Source organism: Ammodytes marinus (assembly GCF_949987685.1).
Source record: "Ammodytes marinus genome assembly, chromosome: 11".
Taxonomy (NCBI): domain Eukaryota; kingdom Metazoa; phylum Chordata; class Actinopteri; order Uranoscopiformes; family Ammodytidae; genus Ammodytes; species Ammodytes marinus.
In genome coordinates, this window is record NC_137215.1 from 25,165,981 (window position 1) to 25,184,908 (window position 18,928).

General features: G+C 42.6%; 1 protein-coding gene across 1 annotated transcript in view; it reads right to left on the minus strand.

The window, feature by feature from the left end:
* Positions 1–18,928, minus strand: part of plekhh2 (pleckstrin homology domain containing, family H (with MyTH4 domain) member 2) — a 33,765-nt gene that overhangs the window by 3,212 nt on the left and 11,625 nt on the right. Inside the window, exons 3-28 of the mRNA XM_080036335.1 lie at positions 17,763–17,825; positions 17,329–17,478; positions 16,488–16,571; positions 16,251–16,332; positions 15,910–16,092; positions 14,598–15,445; positions 13,782–13,857; positions 13,590–13,684; positions 12,694–12,853; positions 12,210–12,346; positions 11,693–11,806; positions 11,355–11,441; positions 10,715–10,873; positions 10,252–10,332; positions 9,749–9,928; positions 9,294–9,402; positions 8,849–8,961; positions 8,369–8,548; positions 7,299–7,396; positions 5,226–5,403; positions 4,324–4,479; positions 4,127–4,224; positions 3,133–3,274; positions 2,767–2,903; positions 1,965–2,094; positions 1,435–1,521 (exon numbers count right to left, since the gene is read on the minus strand). Of these exons, the coding sequence (XP_079892461.1) occupies positions 1,435–1,521; positions 1,965–2,094; positions 2,767–2,903; positions 3,133–3,274; positions 4,127–4,224; positions 4,324–4,479; positions 5,226–5,403; positions 7,299–7,396; positions 8,369–8,548; positions 8,849–8,961; positions 9,294–9,402; positions 9,749–9,928; positions 10,252–10,332; positions 10,715–10,873; positions 11,355–11,441; positions 11,693–11,806; positions 12,210–12,346; positions 12,694–12,853; positions 13,590–13,684; positions 13,782–13,857; positions 14,598–15,445; positions 15,910–16,092; positions 16,251–16,332; positions 16,488–16,571; positions 17,329–17,478; positions 17,763–17,825 (3,927 nt within the window). The remainder of the gene's footprint in view (positions 1–1,434; positions 1,522–1,964; positions 2,095–2,766; positions 2,904–3,132; positions 3,275–4,126; positions 4,225–4,323; positions 4,480–5,225; positions 5,404–7,298; positions 7,397–8,368; positions 8,549–8,848; positions 8,962–9,293; positions 9,403–9,748; positions 9,929–10,251; positions 10,333–10,714; positions 10,874–11,354; positions 11,442–11,692; positions 11,807–12,209; positions 12,347–12,693; positions 12,854–13,589; positions 13,685–13,781; positions 13,858–14,597; positions 15,446–15,909; positions 16,093–16,250; positions 16,333–16,487; positions 16,572–17,328; positions 17,479–17,762; positions 17,826–18,928) is intronic.

Here is an 18,928-nt window from a genome sequence, read left to right on the forward strand (position 1 = left end):
TAATTATGAGATACAGTTCTATCCATACTGTATTTTCATCTGTTTCTCTCTCTCTCATAAGTTATATGAACTGTCTGAGCACTATACATCACAGTAATTAACTTTGTCCGTTTTATTTTATTTTTTCATCTCTTTCTCCCTTTTTATTTTTAACTCGACAAAGTTTTATGATATATCGATCCGAGATCTAATCGATCTATTTTGCCCATTTTATTTCCCTCTACTCTATCTCTCCCTTTTTTCCAACTTGGTTCAATGAATAATTACTTTGGATAAGGAAACAGTGTTTAGTGCTCTACAAGTGATCAACGCACAAAGATGATACTTTTTTCAGCATATCTCTTAGTTCTAAACAGACATGAACTAAACAGGCGAAGCGTCACATATCGAATATTTAAAGATCGATTTTGTCTATTTAATGGCATTATACAGCCCGCTGCCTGCTACTAGAGAGACATGGTCCACGTTCAGAGGTTTGAAATAAATGAAAGGCAGGAAGGGCTGACGGTGACACGGGCTGCAGAAAATTCCAGCGAAGAGACGGCGGGTAACGGAGCCATGCAGCCGGTCTTTCTCCTCTCCGCCACGGCAGCGGAGATGAACAGCTGATTGGTGCAACTATAGTTAAGGCAGCACGCGCTGCGTCAATTTAGCGCTTAATAAATAATTATTTGTTCCCCGAATATAACGAGACTATTCGGGAAGTAAAACTATTCGGATCGATCTCATTATCCGTGCTTTTCCGATTAGCCTACACTTGTTCGGATTCGGGCTCATCCCTAGTAGGCGTGCAACCGAACATTGTCTGGAGATTTGGTGCTGCTGTCCCGGTTGTTGATATCGGAGGTGGAGCATGGAGGGGTGGAGGCGGTAGAAACGAGAGTAGAACAGAACTGGGAAATACCTGGCGTTTGTTGACAGCTTGATTTTGAGGCTTTGTGTTTCGCGCTGTGCATGTACACCGTGCCTCGTGTAAATTGCCAGGTACCGGTTTCAGCCAGGCAGAAAAATCCTTTGTTGGATAGCCAAATTTCGTTGAATTTACACTTTCCCATGATGCGCGCCGACTGCTACTCATGCTGCTACTGCTACCTGAATGACGTGCGTCTGCTCTGAGTCACGGCCGCAAACAAATGTTTTGTTGGTTCCGCTCTCGTGAAACTATTCGGCAATTTATATATAAAAAAAAATTACCTTTTATTTTTAGATTTGAGACCAATCATAAAATCCTACTTACCATGTGTTAACATTTTTAAGACCTTTGAAAGATGGATTTAAGACTTTTTAATGCTAATTAAGGCCTTATTTTTAGATTTATGAATTTAAGACTTTTTAAGACTTTTTAAGGATCCGCGGGAACCCTGTAAATACAGTACCACCTCTGTTCTCAGAGGAAGGCTCATGGTAAAACATAATTACACCAGGGATACTTACCACAGAGTTGTGCTCCAGAACACTGACACCATCCTCATGCACGGCCAGCCAAACACGCACACCCTGCTCCGGAGAGGAAGTCAGGGACTAAGGAACAGGAAGTGAGGGCAATGCAAACACTGTGTTTAATAATCATATCACAATGTCTCTGTTTCTTATCCTCATTGAACTGTAGACACATGAGGCGGATGACATACTGTGGGGTTTGGACAGAGTTCATTAACTTCTATAAAAGCACAACAATCACTGCAATTCAATCATCTTGCAGCGTGCACTGTCTACTCACTACCACACTCACAGCTGTGACGTCACTGTATGCTTTATAAGTCAACTAAAAACAAAACGGACCCCCCCCCCCCTGCGCAAATCAGTACAAACAGTTAATGTTTGTACTGTGTTGGCGAGGTGTTAATGGTATTTTTTTTTTCTTTGGTAGTTTTTTAGCGCCCATTATTATACTTTGTAACATTGCTTATATCTAGGCTGACAAATAGATAACTACAAGTACAAGAGATCACGGCTCACTTTACCTCTGCTTCAAATAATTTGGCCCCAAAGAAAGGCCACTTCCTGGCCACGGTCAGGTAGATCCTCACACACTCTGGTGAACTGCGACCCCTGAGGGGGGCCCAGCGGGCAGACAGACGCTGCAGCAGGGGTCTGGGAGGGGAGGAGACAATACAGCCACAGTCTACCATTATGATATATTCATTTTAAAATGGGGTTGTGCTTCTTGAGAGATTAGCCTACAGTGTTTAGATATTTTTTTGTGTTAATTAGATGTACAGGTGAAACTCTTATTTCAATAATTCAACTTAAAAGGTGAAAATAATATATTATATAGACTAATTACATGCAAAGTGAGATATCTCAAGCCTTTATTTGTTATATTTTTGATTATTATAGCTAACAGCTTTGAAAACCTCAAAATCTCAAACAATTTGAATATTGCATGAAATCAAAAAAGAAGGGATTTTAAATACAGAAATGTCGGCCCTCTATAAAGTATAATCATCCATATGTACTCAGTACTTGGTTTGGGCCCCTTTTGAATTAATTCTTGCCTCAATTACAATTAATTTTCCATGATATTCTGATAAGTATCTACTAGTATATACTGTATATAACACTTTGGTCTTAATTTGTATGAATGATGCAAAAGCAGATTAGAGTTGTTTTGGTGACAGGAAAAAGGGAGCAACTTCCTGTGATGGAAGCCTACAGACATAGCTGCTGTGACTGAGTTAACGTAATAAATAGAAACGTAATAAACAAATACATGCACGTGAAAGTAAGAAATGTGAGTGGTGTGTTTTCAGTGTGTTCATGTACCTGAGCTGCTCCTCAGACATGGCCTTGCGGTAATGTTTGGGGTAGAACCTGTCCAGAACCTGTTTGAGGGTTTGGTTGGACTTGGTCTGGGCTGATCCAGGAGCAGAGAAGGGACGCTCAAAATCCCCAAACTCCACCTAGAACACAGACACAGAAGCATACTGAATTGTTTGTCAAGGGTTCACTTGTTTTAAAATGAAAACACTCATATTTTGAGGCATGTTTGTGCAAGAGAGATGGCATTGCCAAATCAAAAAACAACTTTTCCAAGACCTGTTTGAACTTTCATTAAAGCCAGAGCACACTGTACACATTATGAATAAATACATATTGTAAGCAATAAAATACATTGTTTAACTTTCAGACCTGGGCCAGCAGGGCAGCCATTTCCAGAGCCAGTTCCTTGTTAACGGGGAAGTTTCCCGCTACGATGGCCTCATTCGTCTGATAGGCGAGCAGCAACCTCTCCCTCTCTGACTCGCCCCTCACCTGGGGAGAGAAGTACAGTCTGGGGACGCAGACGGGCAGACAGACAGAAAGAAGAGAAGAGGAGGAGAGAACCAGGGAGAGGAGTAGGTCAATACAGACATGGGTGAATAGACGCATGGATTCCTTAGGTTTGTTTGTGTTTGTGTGTTTTTTTTGGCATTTTTATGCTTTATTGACAGTGCAGAGAGACAGAGGTGAAATGGGGCAGAGAGGGGAGACATGCAGAGAACGACCGCGGGTGGGAATCGAACCCGGGTCTGCTGCTGGGCCCGGCCCGAGAGGGGGACGCCTTACCAACTGAGCTAAAGGCGCCCCCTGTGTTGTATTTCTAAAGCGTAGAACCCTTTTGTCCCCACTGTACTTGAGCTGAATATGTATTGCATTACATTGATATGCATTGTGGGAAATTAATTAAAAAAATACACGCTGCTCACATTTAAACCATATTCACTGATCTCCTAAAGGGAATCTTTGTCACTAGAATTCAAAAGTTTTATACGTCTTTCTGTAAGAGATTTATGATTAACAAAACTCTTTTTTATGCACATCATCTAGCATTCCAGAAAGTAACCCACTACTACTCTGCAACAAATCCTGGTGACACGCTGAACCACTCATGCTTTCTGCTACAATGTTTGTGTATCATATTTGTCCTTGTTAAATTATAACACATATTGAAACAAGGGTTGGCTGTGGAGACATGTATTAAGCTAAAAATGGCTACTGAGGTGAGCTCACTTATTTCTAGCTAAACATCCCAGATTTGTTTCAGTCAAACATAATGAATCAACACATCGACTTGAATGAATGAATGAATGAATGAATGTAAAATATGTTGTGATTTTGCTGGTTAGATCCTTCCCTTCCCCACCTGTTCTTGTAGGTGAGGCGGACAGTCCTGGTGTTTTCAGACTTGCCAGTGTGCTGCTCCTTAGAGGCTTGCTCCCATTTGGAGATGATGTCACAAATCTGTAGATGATATGAAGAAGAGAAGTTTGTCTAAAGTAAAACAAATAAAATACACTTCCAACCTTCAAAAAGTATCAGCAGTGTCAGTAGAAGCCACACCTTGATGCCTCCTTGCAGGCAGTGTTCCAGGTCCCGTCCAGTGGGGTCGTCAGTGTACAGGCTGAAGCCAGACAGACCCATCTTCCTCATGCCCGTGTCCTGGTTGAGGCGACACTGGAACTCGTCCACTGTGGTCGAAGCATCAAAGCTCACCACCTGGGAAGACACAAGGTCATGCAAGCAGTATGATTTAGACAGTAGGCCTACTTAGAGAAGCTAAATGTTTAGCCTGAGTAACTCTTCATTTAAATAAATGTATGGTTCATGAATTTTATAATCAAGTTAGTGTGAAGAAAATATTGACATGATCAAAGCCAACATGGCACATCTTACTGAGAAATTCAAATTCAAAACATTGAAACTCAAATTTCAACTATGAATGGTGTTCAAAACACTATTCCAAAGTTCAAAATGATTTTTCCTGTACATATACATTTATGCAGAGAGTGTACGTGATATAGAGTCACACCTTGATTATTTTAATAAATGCCTCCATTCATCATACAGTGAGGTCATTGTACACAGGGACTGTGTGTAGCCAACCTGTGAGCACAACTGATTCCTGTCATACACACTGTTTTCTGGTCATAATCTTTGACACACACACATTACTGTATTCGAATCAGACAAGTGGTGGAACAGGTTTATCTTATGTAAATCCATCTCTGCTCTGATGTCATCACTTACACAGAGTGAGACGCAGAGCAGGGCGTGGTCAAAACAAACGAACAAGCATCAGGTGAAACTTTGACTCAGGTGTGTGTAGGTGGGAAGATGGATGGGGGGAGGGTTAAACAAGTTGACAGTTTAAACACACTTGTATGTAAACTGCTCGTGACTGACTTGAGGCGAGAATTCTTTCCCCCTGAACTAGGTTTGGCAGGCGCTTTGTGTCACTCCACCTGGTAGGTGCTGTTGAGGAAGTGCACGGGCACGCTGAAGGGCAGTGAGTGATGGTAGGGGTTCCTCAGTAGGATGGAGAGGATCTCCATGCGGGACGGCCTGGCCTGCCTCTCACCCTTCTGCTGGCTCCGCTCCAGAGAGCGCTGGCAGTAGATGGCATACTTCCCCACCTCAGTCCTGACAAACAACAACAGAGCAATGACACATCATGTACAACAAACACTTACTGTGACTGGAATTTACCCAGAGCCCCTTCAAAACCTGTCTCTTTGGGGTTTGGGGGTGTTCATTTGTATAAATATGGGTCAAGCTACAGAAATGCTAAATCCTACTTTTACACACAATGCAACTCACTCACATCTCTGTATAAGGCCTTCTTCCCTGACTAGCAAACACCCAAGCCTTTAAAGAGCTGAACCTTTGTTTCAAAATCCAGCATTTCTATTTATCATTGCTAAAAACCAAATCTATGACAACGGCAAGGTTTTCTTGTATTTTCTCCCACCACAGAATATCAATACCCTATAATACTGTAGAGCCTTTTCCACAGGCTGAGTGATACTGAACTGTGTGTGTATAATCGGTGGACTGCCCCTTTATTTGAGGTGGAAATATGAATGTATATTGAACTCTGAGATCCTATGTAGTATAAATGTGCAAAAATCTTTGAAATCGGTTCATCCTAGCCTGAGAAAAGGCAGAAAGAGTGTTTTATCGTCTAAGTGTCTAACCCTACATTTTCCCATGCGTGACATCACACATGGTAAAATGTAGGGTTAGGATTAACAGGACAGCTGGGCCAAGGGAAGACTGAGGGAAGACTGAGGGAAGAAAAACCTCATTCATTATATTATAGCGATTGTATAATGATAAAACGCCGGTTCCGTATGTGAAGTATTCCTGTAAGTTAAAACCATATTATTTGCAGAAGTACTTAAAAAAAAAGTATAGATATTAATTTAACCGTCTGAAGGGAAGTGATGGAAAGAGAAGTGAAACATTATTCACAAACGTGCGCAGCAAACAGAGAGGTAAATAAAGCATGAATCACTGCACTTTGTGGAGAAGTGGGTTCTGGGAAACTGTGCTTTTTTCTAAAAAGTTGAGCAGTTATAGTGGAGCGGCTAAGTGCTACAAACTCTCAATTTGTGATACAAGCTTGAAAATTGGCATGAGCAGTCTTCATGGGTCACTTGACAAGAACATTTTCAGAGACAAAACATTTAAAAAAATGTTTTATGAAAAAACCCAATACATTTCTATGAGAATTTTTCAAATTCACAACTTCAAATTCATGCCAATGTTCACGCTTGTATCATCAACTGAAAGATTCTGATGAAAATAAGCACTTATTCTGCGGATGGAACTCTCGGGCATCTTTTCTGGTCCTGCTCAAAGCTCACAAGGTTTTGGACTGACATTTTTAATCTGTACAATATCATATATAACAGACAACTGACTCCTGACTGTCTCCTGGTGATATTGGGCTGCTCGGACTACTCCCTGACTCTTCCCCATGTTTTACAACAAGCTCTCATGTTTGGTATGGTCATTGCAAAGCGAGTTATTTTAAGAGAATGGAAGTCAACTTCTCCTCCCTGCTATAAAAAGTGGCTAATTGATATGATCTCTTGATTGCACCTTGAAGAAATTCGGTTTAATTGGGCTAACTCCCGTTCTAAATAAAAAAATATTTGGGGCCCCTTCATCGACCACATTAAGAGGGAAAGACGTAAATTTTCTTTGATTTGTACTGAGTGAGTGCTGGCTGTCTGCTTTTTTTGTCGTTTTCCGTCTTTTGTATGTTCCTGTCTTTCTGTGTTGTGTTAGAACATTTGTATTAAAATATATATAAATAAAATATATATAAAAAATAAAAAAAAGCACTTAGCCGCTCCACTATTAATCGGGCTGATTAAGTAGCAATGAAAATATTTGTTAAGCTAGCCCTAGTTAGTTAGTGTAATAGAAGATTTCCTGATAATACTGTTGCTTTGGTTCTAAATGACTGTGTTTTAACAGTTACAGTATGTTGACCCCTCGTAAACTGTTCTCAGACTTCTTCCTCTCACCTGGAGTCCCCGTGTCTATTGAGGTGAGCCTGGAGCAACCAGAAGACTGGATGCTGAGGCAGGAACAGTCCCACACACAAGGCCAGAAACTGCCAGCCCTAAAGAATGACAAACACAAAGACACACAAACACATTCCTTTATGAGCAGCTCACAAAGATATCAGACCAAGAATGTCTACAGAATGCTGCAGCGGCAGTAGGGCAGCAGCACTACTACTTTGAAACTATTTTCCACTCTCTGTTGTAACTATTTGAGCCTTTGTTGATGAGCTAGTTGGTGAACACTGTTGGATTGTTTTATGACTCATTCTATTGTCTGTAAGTCATGTGGCTGGATAAGACTATTTGGAATTATCAGGTGAATGCTCAGCTTTAATGTCTGCCCTCTGCTGGTGTTACTGACATGTCTGTTTATTGGATATGAAGAGTCACATGACTACATGGTGACAGGGGACTGAGAGCTTAAGGTTGTTTGAGGACTTGCCCTTTGCATATAGAATGCTCTTTTACCAATACAAGGAGACAAGGCTCTACAAAGATCAGTTTCTGACTTCAGGCGAGACACTGCAGGTGAATAGGATACATATTTTATCACATAGATATCAACAATTGTTTTACACGACATTTTCTTCAGAAATGTTTGAATACAAAATACAAAAGTTGGCAATATCTTACTAAATATGTGTAAAATTCCATCTCCTTAAATAAAAGAGGATAAAGTCAGAGTTAAAATCTTCATTGCATGTTTACAACGTACTTCAGAATAGTGCCTTTAATGATTATGGAAAGTTGATGGAAGTTGATATTTTTTTAAAGAAGGTTGTATAGGAGAAATATATAGACTCAAACAGACAAGGTTTAGTAAAATAAACGTTTTAAAGACTCCCTCTGCTTCTGTATTCTTCTATAAATCTCAGTGTTTGCAGTGAATGACACACAGACACACACACACAGAGACACACACACACCCACACACACACACACACACACACACACACACACACACACACACACACACACACACACACACACACACACCAGTGCTGCCCCCGTGTGGTGAGAACACAGACCTGCAGTGGTCCTGGCTGGCCGTGGGGCTGCCTCCTGCGGGTCTGTTTGATGAGCTGGCAGAAGAACTCGTTCTGGAGCTCTGGATGGGCCAGACACACCTGCAATGCACTCTGGGCCAGAGACACATGGTAGTCTATGGCCGGGCCATCGATGGCAACGTTGATGAACAGCTGACAGGTCTGAGGAGAGATGACAGAGTTTAAATGACAAAACAGGAGGGATCATAACTATGTGCGTGTGTGTGTGTGTGTGTGTGTGTGTGTGTGTGTGTGTGTGTGTTTGTGTGTGTGTGTGTGTGTGTATTTGTGTGTGTGTGCGTGCGTGCGTGCGTGTGTGTGTGTGTGTGTGTGTGTGTGTGTGTTTGTGTGTGTGTGTGTGTGTGTGTATGTGTGTGTGTGTGTGTGTGTGTGTGTGTGTGTGTGTGTGTGTGTGTGTGTGTGTGTGTGTGTGTGTGTGTGTGTGTGCGTGTGTGTGTGTACCTTAAAGAGTTTAACAGCCTCTGTCTGCAGAGCTTGTGAGGGCAGGGTGGTGAGAGGAGACAACAGGGCGTCCTTACTGAAACACAACACAGGATGTCTCCAGAGCTGAGAGTCTGAAGGGACAGATAGACAAAGAGCTAGTTTAAAAGGTATAACCAGACACAGATGGCTCATACTGTAAGGTAATAACTGATTACTGTATATGCTGCATGCAAAGAAACTAAATAAAGATGGAACATGAGAGAAACATTAAAACAGCTCACACACACACACACACACACACTGATTGTAAATCATACAAAGCAGCCCCCATGGATTAGAGAAGCTCCAAATGTGCTAAAGCCACCGTATAGCTGTTGATGAATATGATGTAATAAAATACATTATGAAAAAAAAACATGTGAAGAATTTAGACTATTTAAAAAAGTATACAGGAAACACTCACTCAGATCTCCATCCAGTTGGAATAGTTTGCCCAGCAGTTGTTCGAACTCTGTGCCAACTTTACCCACGGTGGTGCCCGCTGCCACGGACAGATGGTACAGCCAGGAATCCTACAGAGCGCCACACACACACATTCACATCAGTGATACCAGAGGAAACACACTCAATGTTATCATTCTCACTGGAAACAGGATTAGGCCTTATAAACAGGATTTAGTTCAAAAGTTATGATTAGTAAAATTTCCATAGCATCTTAAATACTCTTTTTGTTTATGGTAATTCGCTAACAATACAATGTTTGAAAGATCATTCGCTGTAAAAAAGCATTGTTATATACCAGAGGTAGCTCGGATTTCCTTAATGGTTTGTTAAAAATACACCGAAGAAGAAGGGCACCACAGGCCAAATCTAAATCTTCAGCAATAAAAACAAATGACAAATCAATCTGCCTGGTACCTTCTCATGGCGTGACTCTATGAGCAGGTATGTGGGGCCCTGCTCTTGCGGGTGGACGGCGATGGTAAAAGCACTGGCCGGTAAGCCCCGCCCACAAGCCTTCAGGTCGTCATCCGAATCTCTGGACCGGTCTACCTCCTCCACCCGCGCCTCCCACAGCTTAATCTGACCCAGGGGGAACTGGAACGGAAAAAAAAACACACACACACACACACACACACACACACACACACACACACACACACACACACACACACACACACACACACACACACACACACACACACACACACACACACACACACACACAAACTTGAATAAATATAGCGCACTGAAATAACACTCTCTTTACTGTTTAATACACATTCCCAATCTGGCCACTGTTTTACTGGGACCTTAAATCTTCATAAAGGTAACATATTTGGATGGACTAGTTCACATTTACAGTTCAGTCTCCCTATAATGTAAATGTAAAGAGCAGGAGATGTGAGGCTGGATCTTACCTTGTCCTCTTGGCTGCGGAAGTAGTACAAGGTTTTCCCGATCAGAGCGCACCAAACCCGCTTAGAGTATCCGTGCTTCACCTGCCATGGAGCAAGGAAAACTGTTACACTTTAGTTCAGTCGTAACTACAGTGACTGTCTATGTCTGAGTAAAGATGTGGTGGTAAATACGAATTAGATTAAAGGTGGAGTCAGCGTTTTTGGGGAACGCTTGTCGTCCAAATCACTTTGTCAAAATCAGTGAATATCTCTTGCACCTTTTTGTGCGCTGGAACAAAATCTAGTGTGGATACATAGCCAAGGCTCTGTGAATTGCCATGTTGCTAGCTACAGTGGGCTCCTTTTGTTTACATGCCCATTTACAAAGCCTAGGCTGTTTATTAACACCAGATCCCCCCCCCCCCCACCAACACATTCAATACGGACAGGTAACAAAATGGATTGTGGGTATGAGTAGTGGCACCTTGATGAGCAGTCCCTTCATGCCGGGCCGTATGTCGGGCTGTGTGAAGAGGGGACTAGCTGCTTTGAGCCTCAGCACACTCTGCAGCACTCTGAGCCATTCCTCCAGCAGGTTAGGAGAGTCAGCCTTCAGGTAGTACACTCGCTTCCCCGTCACTATCTAGCACAGGCCAGGGGGAAACACAGGGGGAGGTGAGGAGGAGCAGGAGAATCTCAACCCTCTTTGATTGTGCTACTGCTTTTATGTTAGAGTAGATAGTATGTATGTAGGGCGAGACACTAGGTGAATTGGTTAACATTTTGAACGCATACATGTCATCATGTAACTTTTCCAGTTGATTATTGACATACATTTTTTTTTTAATCTTTTTCAGAAATGATGCTTACATTTTCATTTCTTAAAAAACTAAAATATAGACGTTGGATAAAACCAGAGTGCAAATCTTTATTTTATTTTTTACGTGTTTCAGACAAATTGTTGAGATTTTTGGTTCACAGTATAGGAAAAAAATAATATTGATATAATGGCCGTTAGACAAAAATCTCAGAATTAACCAGTGCTTGAAAACACTATATTTAAGTCTGCAGTGTCTATAGCCTTGATTGCAAAAGAAAACCCTCTGAAAATGCGTCTTGAATACCTGGAGGACTTGTTTTGCGTCTCCGCGGGCGATGCTGCTGGTGGCGTTGACCTGGATCTGACCCTGAGGTTTCTTGATCACGTCGCTCTGTGGACGAATGGTAAAGCTTTTACAATTAATACAACAAATAGACAAACACCATCTATACTGCATTTAACAGCTAGGAACTAAACTATAGGAGAACATTTAAAAAGATATTCAAAATGCTTATAAGTGATAGCAACAGTATGTTTATAAATACATTATATAGATCATAACATAGCATGTGAGGGGCCCATGGAACATAGAAAAGTTAGATAAGTTGAGAGCGACACAATGATATAAAGTATCAAACCCACAGGTGATTTATAGTAGAGCAGCTCTCCGTCTTTCAGGACAAACCAGCGTCTCTTCCACGTTTTCTTCCAGGTCTTCACCATTTTCAGCAGGTAGCCCGACTTCTCCATGGGTTCCTACAAGATACAACACGGGGGGGTTAGACCAGGGGATAGAAGAGAAGTGCTCCCTCCCTCTTACCATTTAGAGATTATACCATATTGTTTCTTTTTTTCTAAAATACAAAAGTTGTAGCTCTGTGTTATGTGTGTTCAAACACACAGAAATAAGAGCATATATTAAAATAATAAAAGGGCAAAGATCCGTTCTATTTAATAACATTTGAAAAGTGCATGTTCAAATATGTTACAAACACTGCCATATTGTTGCATTGAATTATCTTGAGCTTTCCCCCCCAACATGTCAGTGTGTAACAGGGGAGCCCACAATTAACACGTGAGTGGTGTGGCTGTGTCTGGGGTTGTGTTGATGGACAGAGTATAGTTCCAGACACACACACACACACACACTCTGACTCACACTCTTGCCGTTGTCGCTGGCTGTAGAGCAGGTCTTGGGAAGCTTCTGTTCAGGTTCGGAGCACTCTGTGTCTGTGGAGTAGGCGTCAGGGGGGATGGCGTAGTCACTCTCTGATGTCATGGAGGACATGGACACAGCTGGAGGGAGAGACATAGTTAAGTTAGTTGACAATGTGATATGTGGGTTGACGTGTGTCACACTAGAGATGCACCGATTCACAGTTTTTCAGTAAGATCCGATTCCGGTATCTAGGTTTTGGATATCTATTCCTATCTATTTTATATCTATACTATTTATTTTCAACGTGTGCTATATCACATAGCTATGGTCTCAAAATGAAAATGTATTTCACAGCTAAAATCATTTAAAAACAGACAATGGAATTTTGATCGGAGTTGTCAGTCTGAAATCCAATAATTAGATTGCAGCCATAGCGGAGCCGATAGCGATCTTGTATCAGAGCGGTCCCCTCCCTATGTGGTACCTCTCTTGAGGGAGCGCGGGCTGCCTGGGCTGCTGTCCTTGCGGGAGCTGGTGGAGGTGTTGGAGCTGCAGACTGAGCCGTCCTCCTCTCCTGAGCTGGAGGAATCCTCAGAGCCAGAAGACTCGTCTGAGAAGGGACTGCTGCTCAGCAGAGTGGCCTTCTGCAAGGAGGAGGAGGGGGGCAACACAGCATTGGTACAGTCACATACTGGATACTGTGTGTGATATACTGTATATTGTCTACGATAATATCTTAATTGTTGTTTGAACTCTGTGTGAAATCACAACATTGAGTTAGCTATGTCACTAAAAACACAACTTTCGGTGAGGGAAGGGACAATCTGTAATAGTATATTCTAGCGACAGAAAAAGTGAGAGATAGAGAGATTTATTTGAGAGTTTTTCTTTTTAAATTCCAAGCGCGTCTCACCAACAGAAATGCTCTCCATCTAATATCTGCAGTTGAGCCCTGAAGCTCCAACAGTCTCACGACCTGAAGCTAAAATGAAGCCGTACTAGCCTTAAGGTGGAGCAGCTATTCATTCATAAAAACAAAGAAATAAATATATTTTGTTGCATGACTTGAGTCAGTGAAGTTATAAGTTCATAGATAAGACCAGTTTTTCCTAAATAAGTATATTTTATTAAGATTATAATTAACATCTAATATACTATTAACAAGAAAGAGTGAGCTAGTACAATAATAGGCTCTACAAAGACATTTTTTGAGGGATGCAAAATATCGTCAGTTTCTGTTGGATATCTAAATCAACCTTTGCTGACATCATTACAGGCCCATGAAATTACAGCAACAAACTGTTTAGATAAAGTTCCCAGGCGCTCAAATTCACAGCATGAGAATAAATGAGGCAGAGCATCCAGCAGTGTTGCACTTACCCCCTTCAGAGTGGTATAAACTGGTGTGGTCATGTTTTTATAGATGAGGGATGTGTACATTACAAAGGCAGGATAGGAGGACTGGAGGGAGGGGTCTGCAACACACAGCACGGTGCACGGTTAGACAGTGGGACATCTCTGTATGGCTGAGACTGAGTTGGAGAGTGGGGATAGTTGACCTCATTATCCTACCTTTGCCAGCAGGGTCGGTGCAGGACGTCTCAGACAGTCTGATTCCTGATTTAGCCACGGCATAGATACGACTCTCCTGTGGAGGACAAACTCACTCAACTCAGGCAATAGGAAAAAAAAGAAAAGAATACAGAACATTCTTCAACAAAGAAAATAGATTTTTTTTTCAGGAAACTTACTGCACATACAGTCGCTACCCGCAGCTGGCATTTATTTTAAGGACACACCCCGCATACTTTCTCTGCTCTACATGCAGCTGCCAGTGTCTTAAGTTTCACACTACTTTAGGACAATGTCTGCGAGACAGCATTGACCTTCTGCAGGCGTGTAAGAGCCAATAAATGAACAACCATTCGTTATGTCATAACTGGTCGATCATGTAACAAAATGCTGAGCGCATAACGTGATAACTTTTTGCCCAAAATGTAAAATCATATTACATTTTGGGTCACTTATTACATTCTGAAGCGAGACAAAATACTTTCCTCGCTTCTAAATGTGATAAGTGAACCAAAATGAAATAAGATACTGTATTATGAGTTTTATGATATTTGTATATTATTAAATGATTGGCTCTTACTAGGATTTATACTCTATGTTGCTCTTAATGTGCTCCTTAGCAGCAAATTTCCCTGTGGGAATCACATGTGATTATGTATAAAGAAAACCAATGAGGGAAATTATATAGTTATTCATTTATAGAGAAAATCATGTTGTTGTTTAGAATATGATGCTTTTTAATGGAGAATTTACATTTCCTGATGCTCTTTGATGAGCTCTTTGACAAAAAAACCCACACAAACCCTGCTATCTTACCCAGGAGGGCAGCCTGTGTAGAGGGGGTGTGGGCGGCTTGTTTCCGGGCGCTGAGCTGTCACAATCTTGTCTCTCTGGGCTGATCTCTGCCCCGGGTCCAGGTGGACTATGGAGGGCTTTAGGGGGCGTGTCCATGCCCGTCTCCATGCCCACATGCTGCTCCTGGTCCAGGTCAGTCTCGTGTGGCCGTAGTGGGCGCAGCATGCTGAGAGCGTTACGCGTGTGGCCGTGTGCTGTCTCGCTGCTGATGGGAGGCTGGCTCAGGTGTTTCTTGGCCAGGGCCGCGTTGGTCAAGCCGAACCCTGCTGGGGTCCTTAAACGGGGCTGTTTGGGTGAGGCCAGGCTGTCTCTGGGGTCCTGGGGTGGGTTGGGTCGTTTGGGGGTGAGGGCCGGTGTGACCATGGGGCTGGGGGTGGTGGCTTCGCTGGAAGAGGACGAGGAGTCCAGCCTTTGGGATTGGAAGCGTTTGTTGAGCTCCTCTGAAGTGCAGTCCTCCAGCTTTGCCCCCTCCTCCTCTCCCTCCTTCCCCCCACACAGAGCCCCATCAGGCAGGCTGAAGGAGGGCCGCTCTGCCCGCGTCATGTCGTCGTCAAACATGGAGCTGCTGTCGTCGGAGGCGGTCAGGTATGTCTCGCTGCCCGGCCGGCTGCACTCTGCTCTGGCCTCACAGCCTCCTCCCCCCTCCCCCTCTGAGGCAGCAGAGGAGAGCACGGAGGAGACGCCGCGGGACTGGGCTCCACACTCGCTCTCACCCAGGCCTTCAGACGCACTGTCCTCCTCCAGAGTAAGGTGAGGTGTCCGCACTGCCCCGTTGGCCTCGGAGGACGCTGCATGGTTATTACTGTTCTCTGGCAAAGCAAACAGAAAAAATACATAATATACATGTAACATACATCAATACATCAAAGTGTAGGTCATGAAAAACACATCATGAAACCCATATAAGGTGAGACAAGGCGGGCATTGTAGTATAAAAAAAGGCCCAGAATGATGTACAAGTAGGTGTTTATTTAACTAAAACATGAATGTTTGCGTCTGCAGTGGGTGTTCTCCGTAAAGAGCTCATTGTTTGTTGTGTCGTATGGTTTAAATCATGATCCTGTGTTTGACCATCAGCACTTCACAATCCACTGAAAATAGAATGCTTATGAAAACCTTTGCCTAAGTAACACACCATGCATATGACCTAATGGCTAAAAAGATCTTCTGAGTCACTTTCCATTTTCCACTATGAAAGCGTGCCTTCCTGTGTACCATGCTGTCTCCCACAATGTGTCTCCATGTGCGTAGCTGTGAGTCTATGGGGACTCACCAGTATGCTCCCTGTCCTCTGTGTCTCCCTGGGAGGGGCTCCTCTGGGAGGGGTTGGGTCCAGTCAGGACCTGGGCGCTCTTCCCTCTCACCTGGAAGCAGCCAAACGTCAGGCTGCTCAGACGCTGGGCCTCGCCTGGTCTGCACAGCACGCCTCGCCCACCACCGCACTTCTGCTCCACCGCTGCAAACACACACATGAAAAAACAGTTGTATTATATATACTGTATATGTGTGTGTGTTTGATAATAGACTTTCTTTAACGTCGTCAAGTTATCAAGCTCATTTTGACTGGTAAACCTATTTGAACAAACACGGATGACTATTTGTAAAGACTCTTACCCTTCACTTGTTTTTGTAACTCCACAATCTGAGCCTCCTGTTGCTTGTTGCTTTCTCTCAATGCCGCGTTCTCCACCTCAAACTGAAGAATGAAATGAAAGAAAACACGTTAGACCAGGAAATGATCCCAAGAGAAAGAGACAGTGGTGACCCTAACTCACCATCCAGCTTTCATTTTGTAACTTTTACATCGGTATGATTCGCTTTTGGTGAAACTTAAGAGCACTAGGTATTTACCTCTGACAACTTCAGCATCACCCATTCCTTGATCTTGGCTGCCTTCTCCTCCACTGTTTTGGAATCCTGAAGTCGGTTCTGTTTCTGGTGGTGGAAGACAAGTTTGGTCAAGGACTGACTTGTGCATCAGCCATCTCTTACAGTAACCTTTGACCTCCAAAATCTATTCAGTTCATCTTTGAGTCAGAAATTTGAGTCAAAGTGTAAGTGTGGGCCAAATTTGACAAAAAAATCCCTCAAAGCATTCTTAAGATATTGCGTTCATGAGGAATGAGGTCACAGTGACCTTTGACCTCCAAAATCAAATGTGTTCTTCCTTGATTTTGAGTGGACATGTGTGCAAAGTTTGAATAAATTCCCTCAAAGCGTTCACGAGATGGCCACGGAAACATAATGCCTCTGGCCAATCTGCTATCGCCAGCACAGAGGCATAAAAAGACTAGGAGAAGATGAGTTCACAATGGAGGTCAGTAGAATTGTCTGATTGTCAATATAAGTGGAAAATAAACTTTAAAAAAAGTAAAGTTAAGGTTGTGTTTAAGTGAAGATGATTAAACACTTTTCCTAGTGCACTGAGAGTTTGGTACTTGATCATCTTAACTCATGTTGTAAGCAAGAACTGATTGAATCCGTTGGGATACTGTGCGTGTGTGTGTGTGTGTGTGTGTGTGTGTGTGTGTGTGTGTGTGTGTGTGTCTGTGTGTGTTCCTCTCTGTATCTGCGCCACATCTTCCTCTAAGATTATTTGCACCTGGAAATCAGAAGATAAAAAAGACCTATCCTCTGGCACTATACTCAGAGTGTGTCTCTTTGATGAAATCCTTCATGTGTCCTACAGTACCTGTTCCTCCAGCTGCTGCTCCAGCTGGCTGATGGCTTCATCCTTCTCCGTGACCAGCGCCTGCAGCTCCTGGCAGCGCTGGAACAAACACACCTCAGAGTCTGTGGACTGACTGTCTGGGCCTTTCAGCTTCTCCTCCAGCCACTGCACCTGAGAGCACACACCCAGAGACGTGGACTTGAGACTGGGTGACTTAGGACTACGGTCGACTTCAGTCACTATTTTGACTTGAGAATAGACTTGGACTTGTGAGTTGATGTCTCAAGACTTGACTAGAGGCATGAGGCATGAGGCATGAGGCACGCGCGCACACACACACACACGCACACGCACACACACACACACGCACGCACACACACACAGAAACACACACACACGGCTACATGTACACACACCTTACGTACAGTTAAACACTGTATTGTACGGATGCTTACCTGCTGGTGAGCGGTGAAGGCCCGTTTCTCTGCATCGATCACCTGCGTCTCCAGTTGCTGAATCTAGAAGAAGAAGACATTATCATATCTGACTTTATCCCACATTATTTCAATTTAACTCCTTTTATACTGGTGCATACACCAACAACTGCACAACAACACTTGCTCCAACCTGTGCCATGTCATCTGAAATGAGTCCTTCAATGATTTCATTTCCGCTCAGCTGTTCTATTTTGTTTAGCCACCTCAGCCCTGAACCAAACACAACAGCCCCAAATACAGACAGATAAAGACAAATAAAGACAGATAAAAACAAATAAAGACAGATAAAAACAAATAAAGACAGACAAAGTGCTGCGTGCTCCATCTGAACTAGAACACCAAGGCCACTCGGCCTGAGAAGACCAGATGCTCCACAGCTGCTCCGGAGCATTTTTGACTCAGAAGAAAGTTTAGAATCACACTTGGGATTCTAAAAGCTCACAGATGTGCCTCACGTGTAAACTAACATTCAAGCATTCATCCACAATCACTTCCTCATATGAAATCCCTTCTGTTTAAAAGTAGCAGATTTATATTGAATTGATTTCATTTATTACAAAGGCCTGTGCTAAAAAAATAGATACAGCAATATAACGATTTTTATCCGAATCGTATGTCATTTATTATGCAAAAAAATCATCGTCGTCAAAAAATTTAAAATCAACATTTAAAATCGCTGATGTTATAATTCTGTCAAAACAACTGGTTGGGTTAGCATGCATGCTAAATTGGAAATATATATTTCAGTATTTATTCAACAATGAAAAATACTATACAACAAACCAGAAGATTTACTAAACTATAAAAGATAATAAATATAACACTAATATAAAATGTAATAACTTTTCCACTAACTATAAAATTCATCTTCAAGGAGGAAGTTGTTGTTTCTCTTTGGCAATGGGTTCATTCGTTTAGACCACACCTCCACTTCTGTCCCAGATTTGATGAGGCAGCTTTTTCTTCTGCTTCAGTGTCACATATGGCACCTTTTACCAGTTACATAAGCATGATGAGGTGCCACACAGCTATAAAGGCACAAGCAGCTCTTTGTGTAGCCACATCACAGCAGAGCATGTGGAACCTGGTAGGAGTGTGTTAAAACTGCAGCGACACCAGAGGTC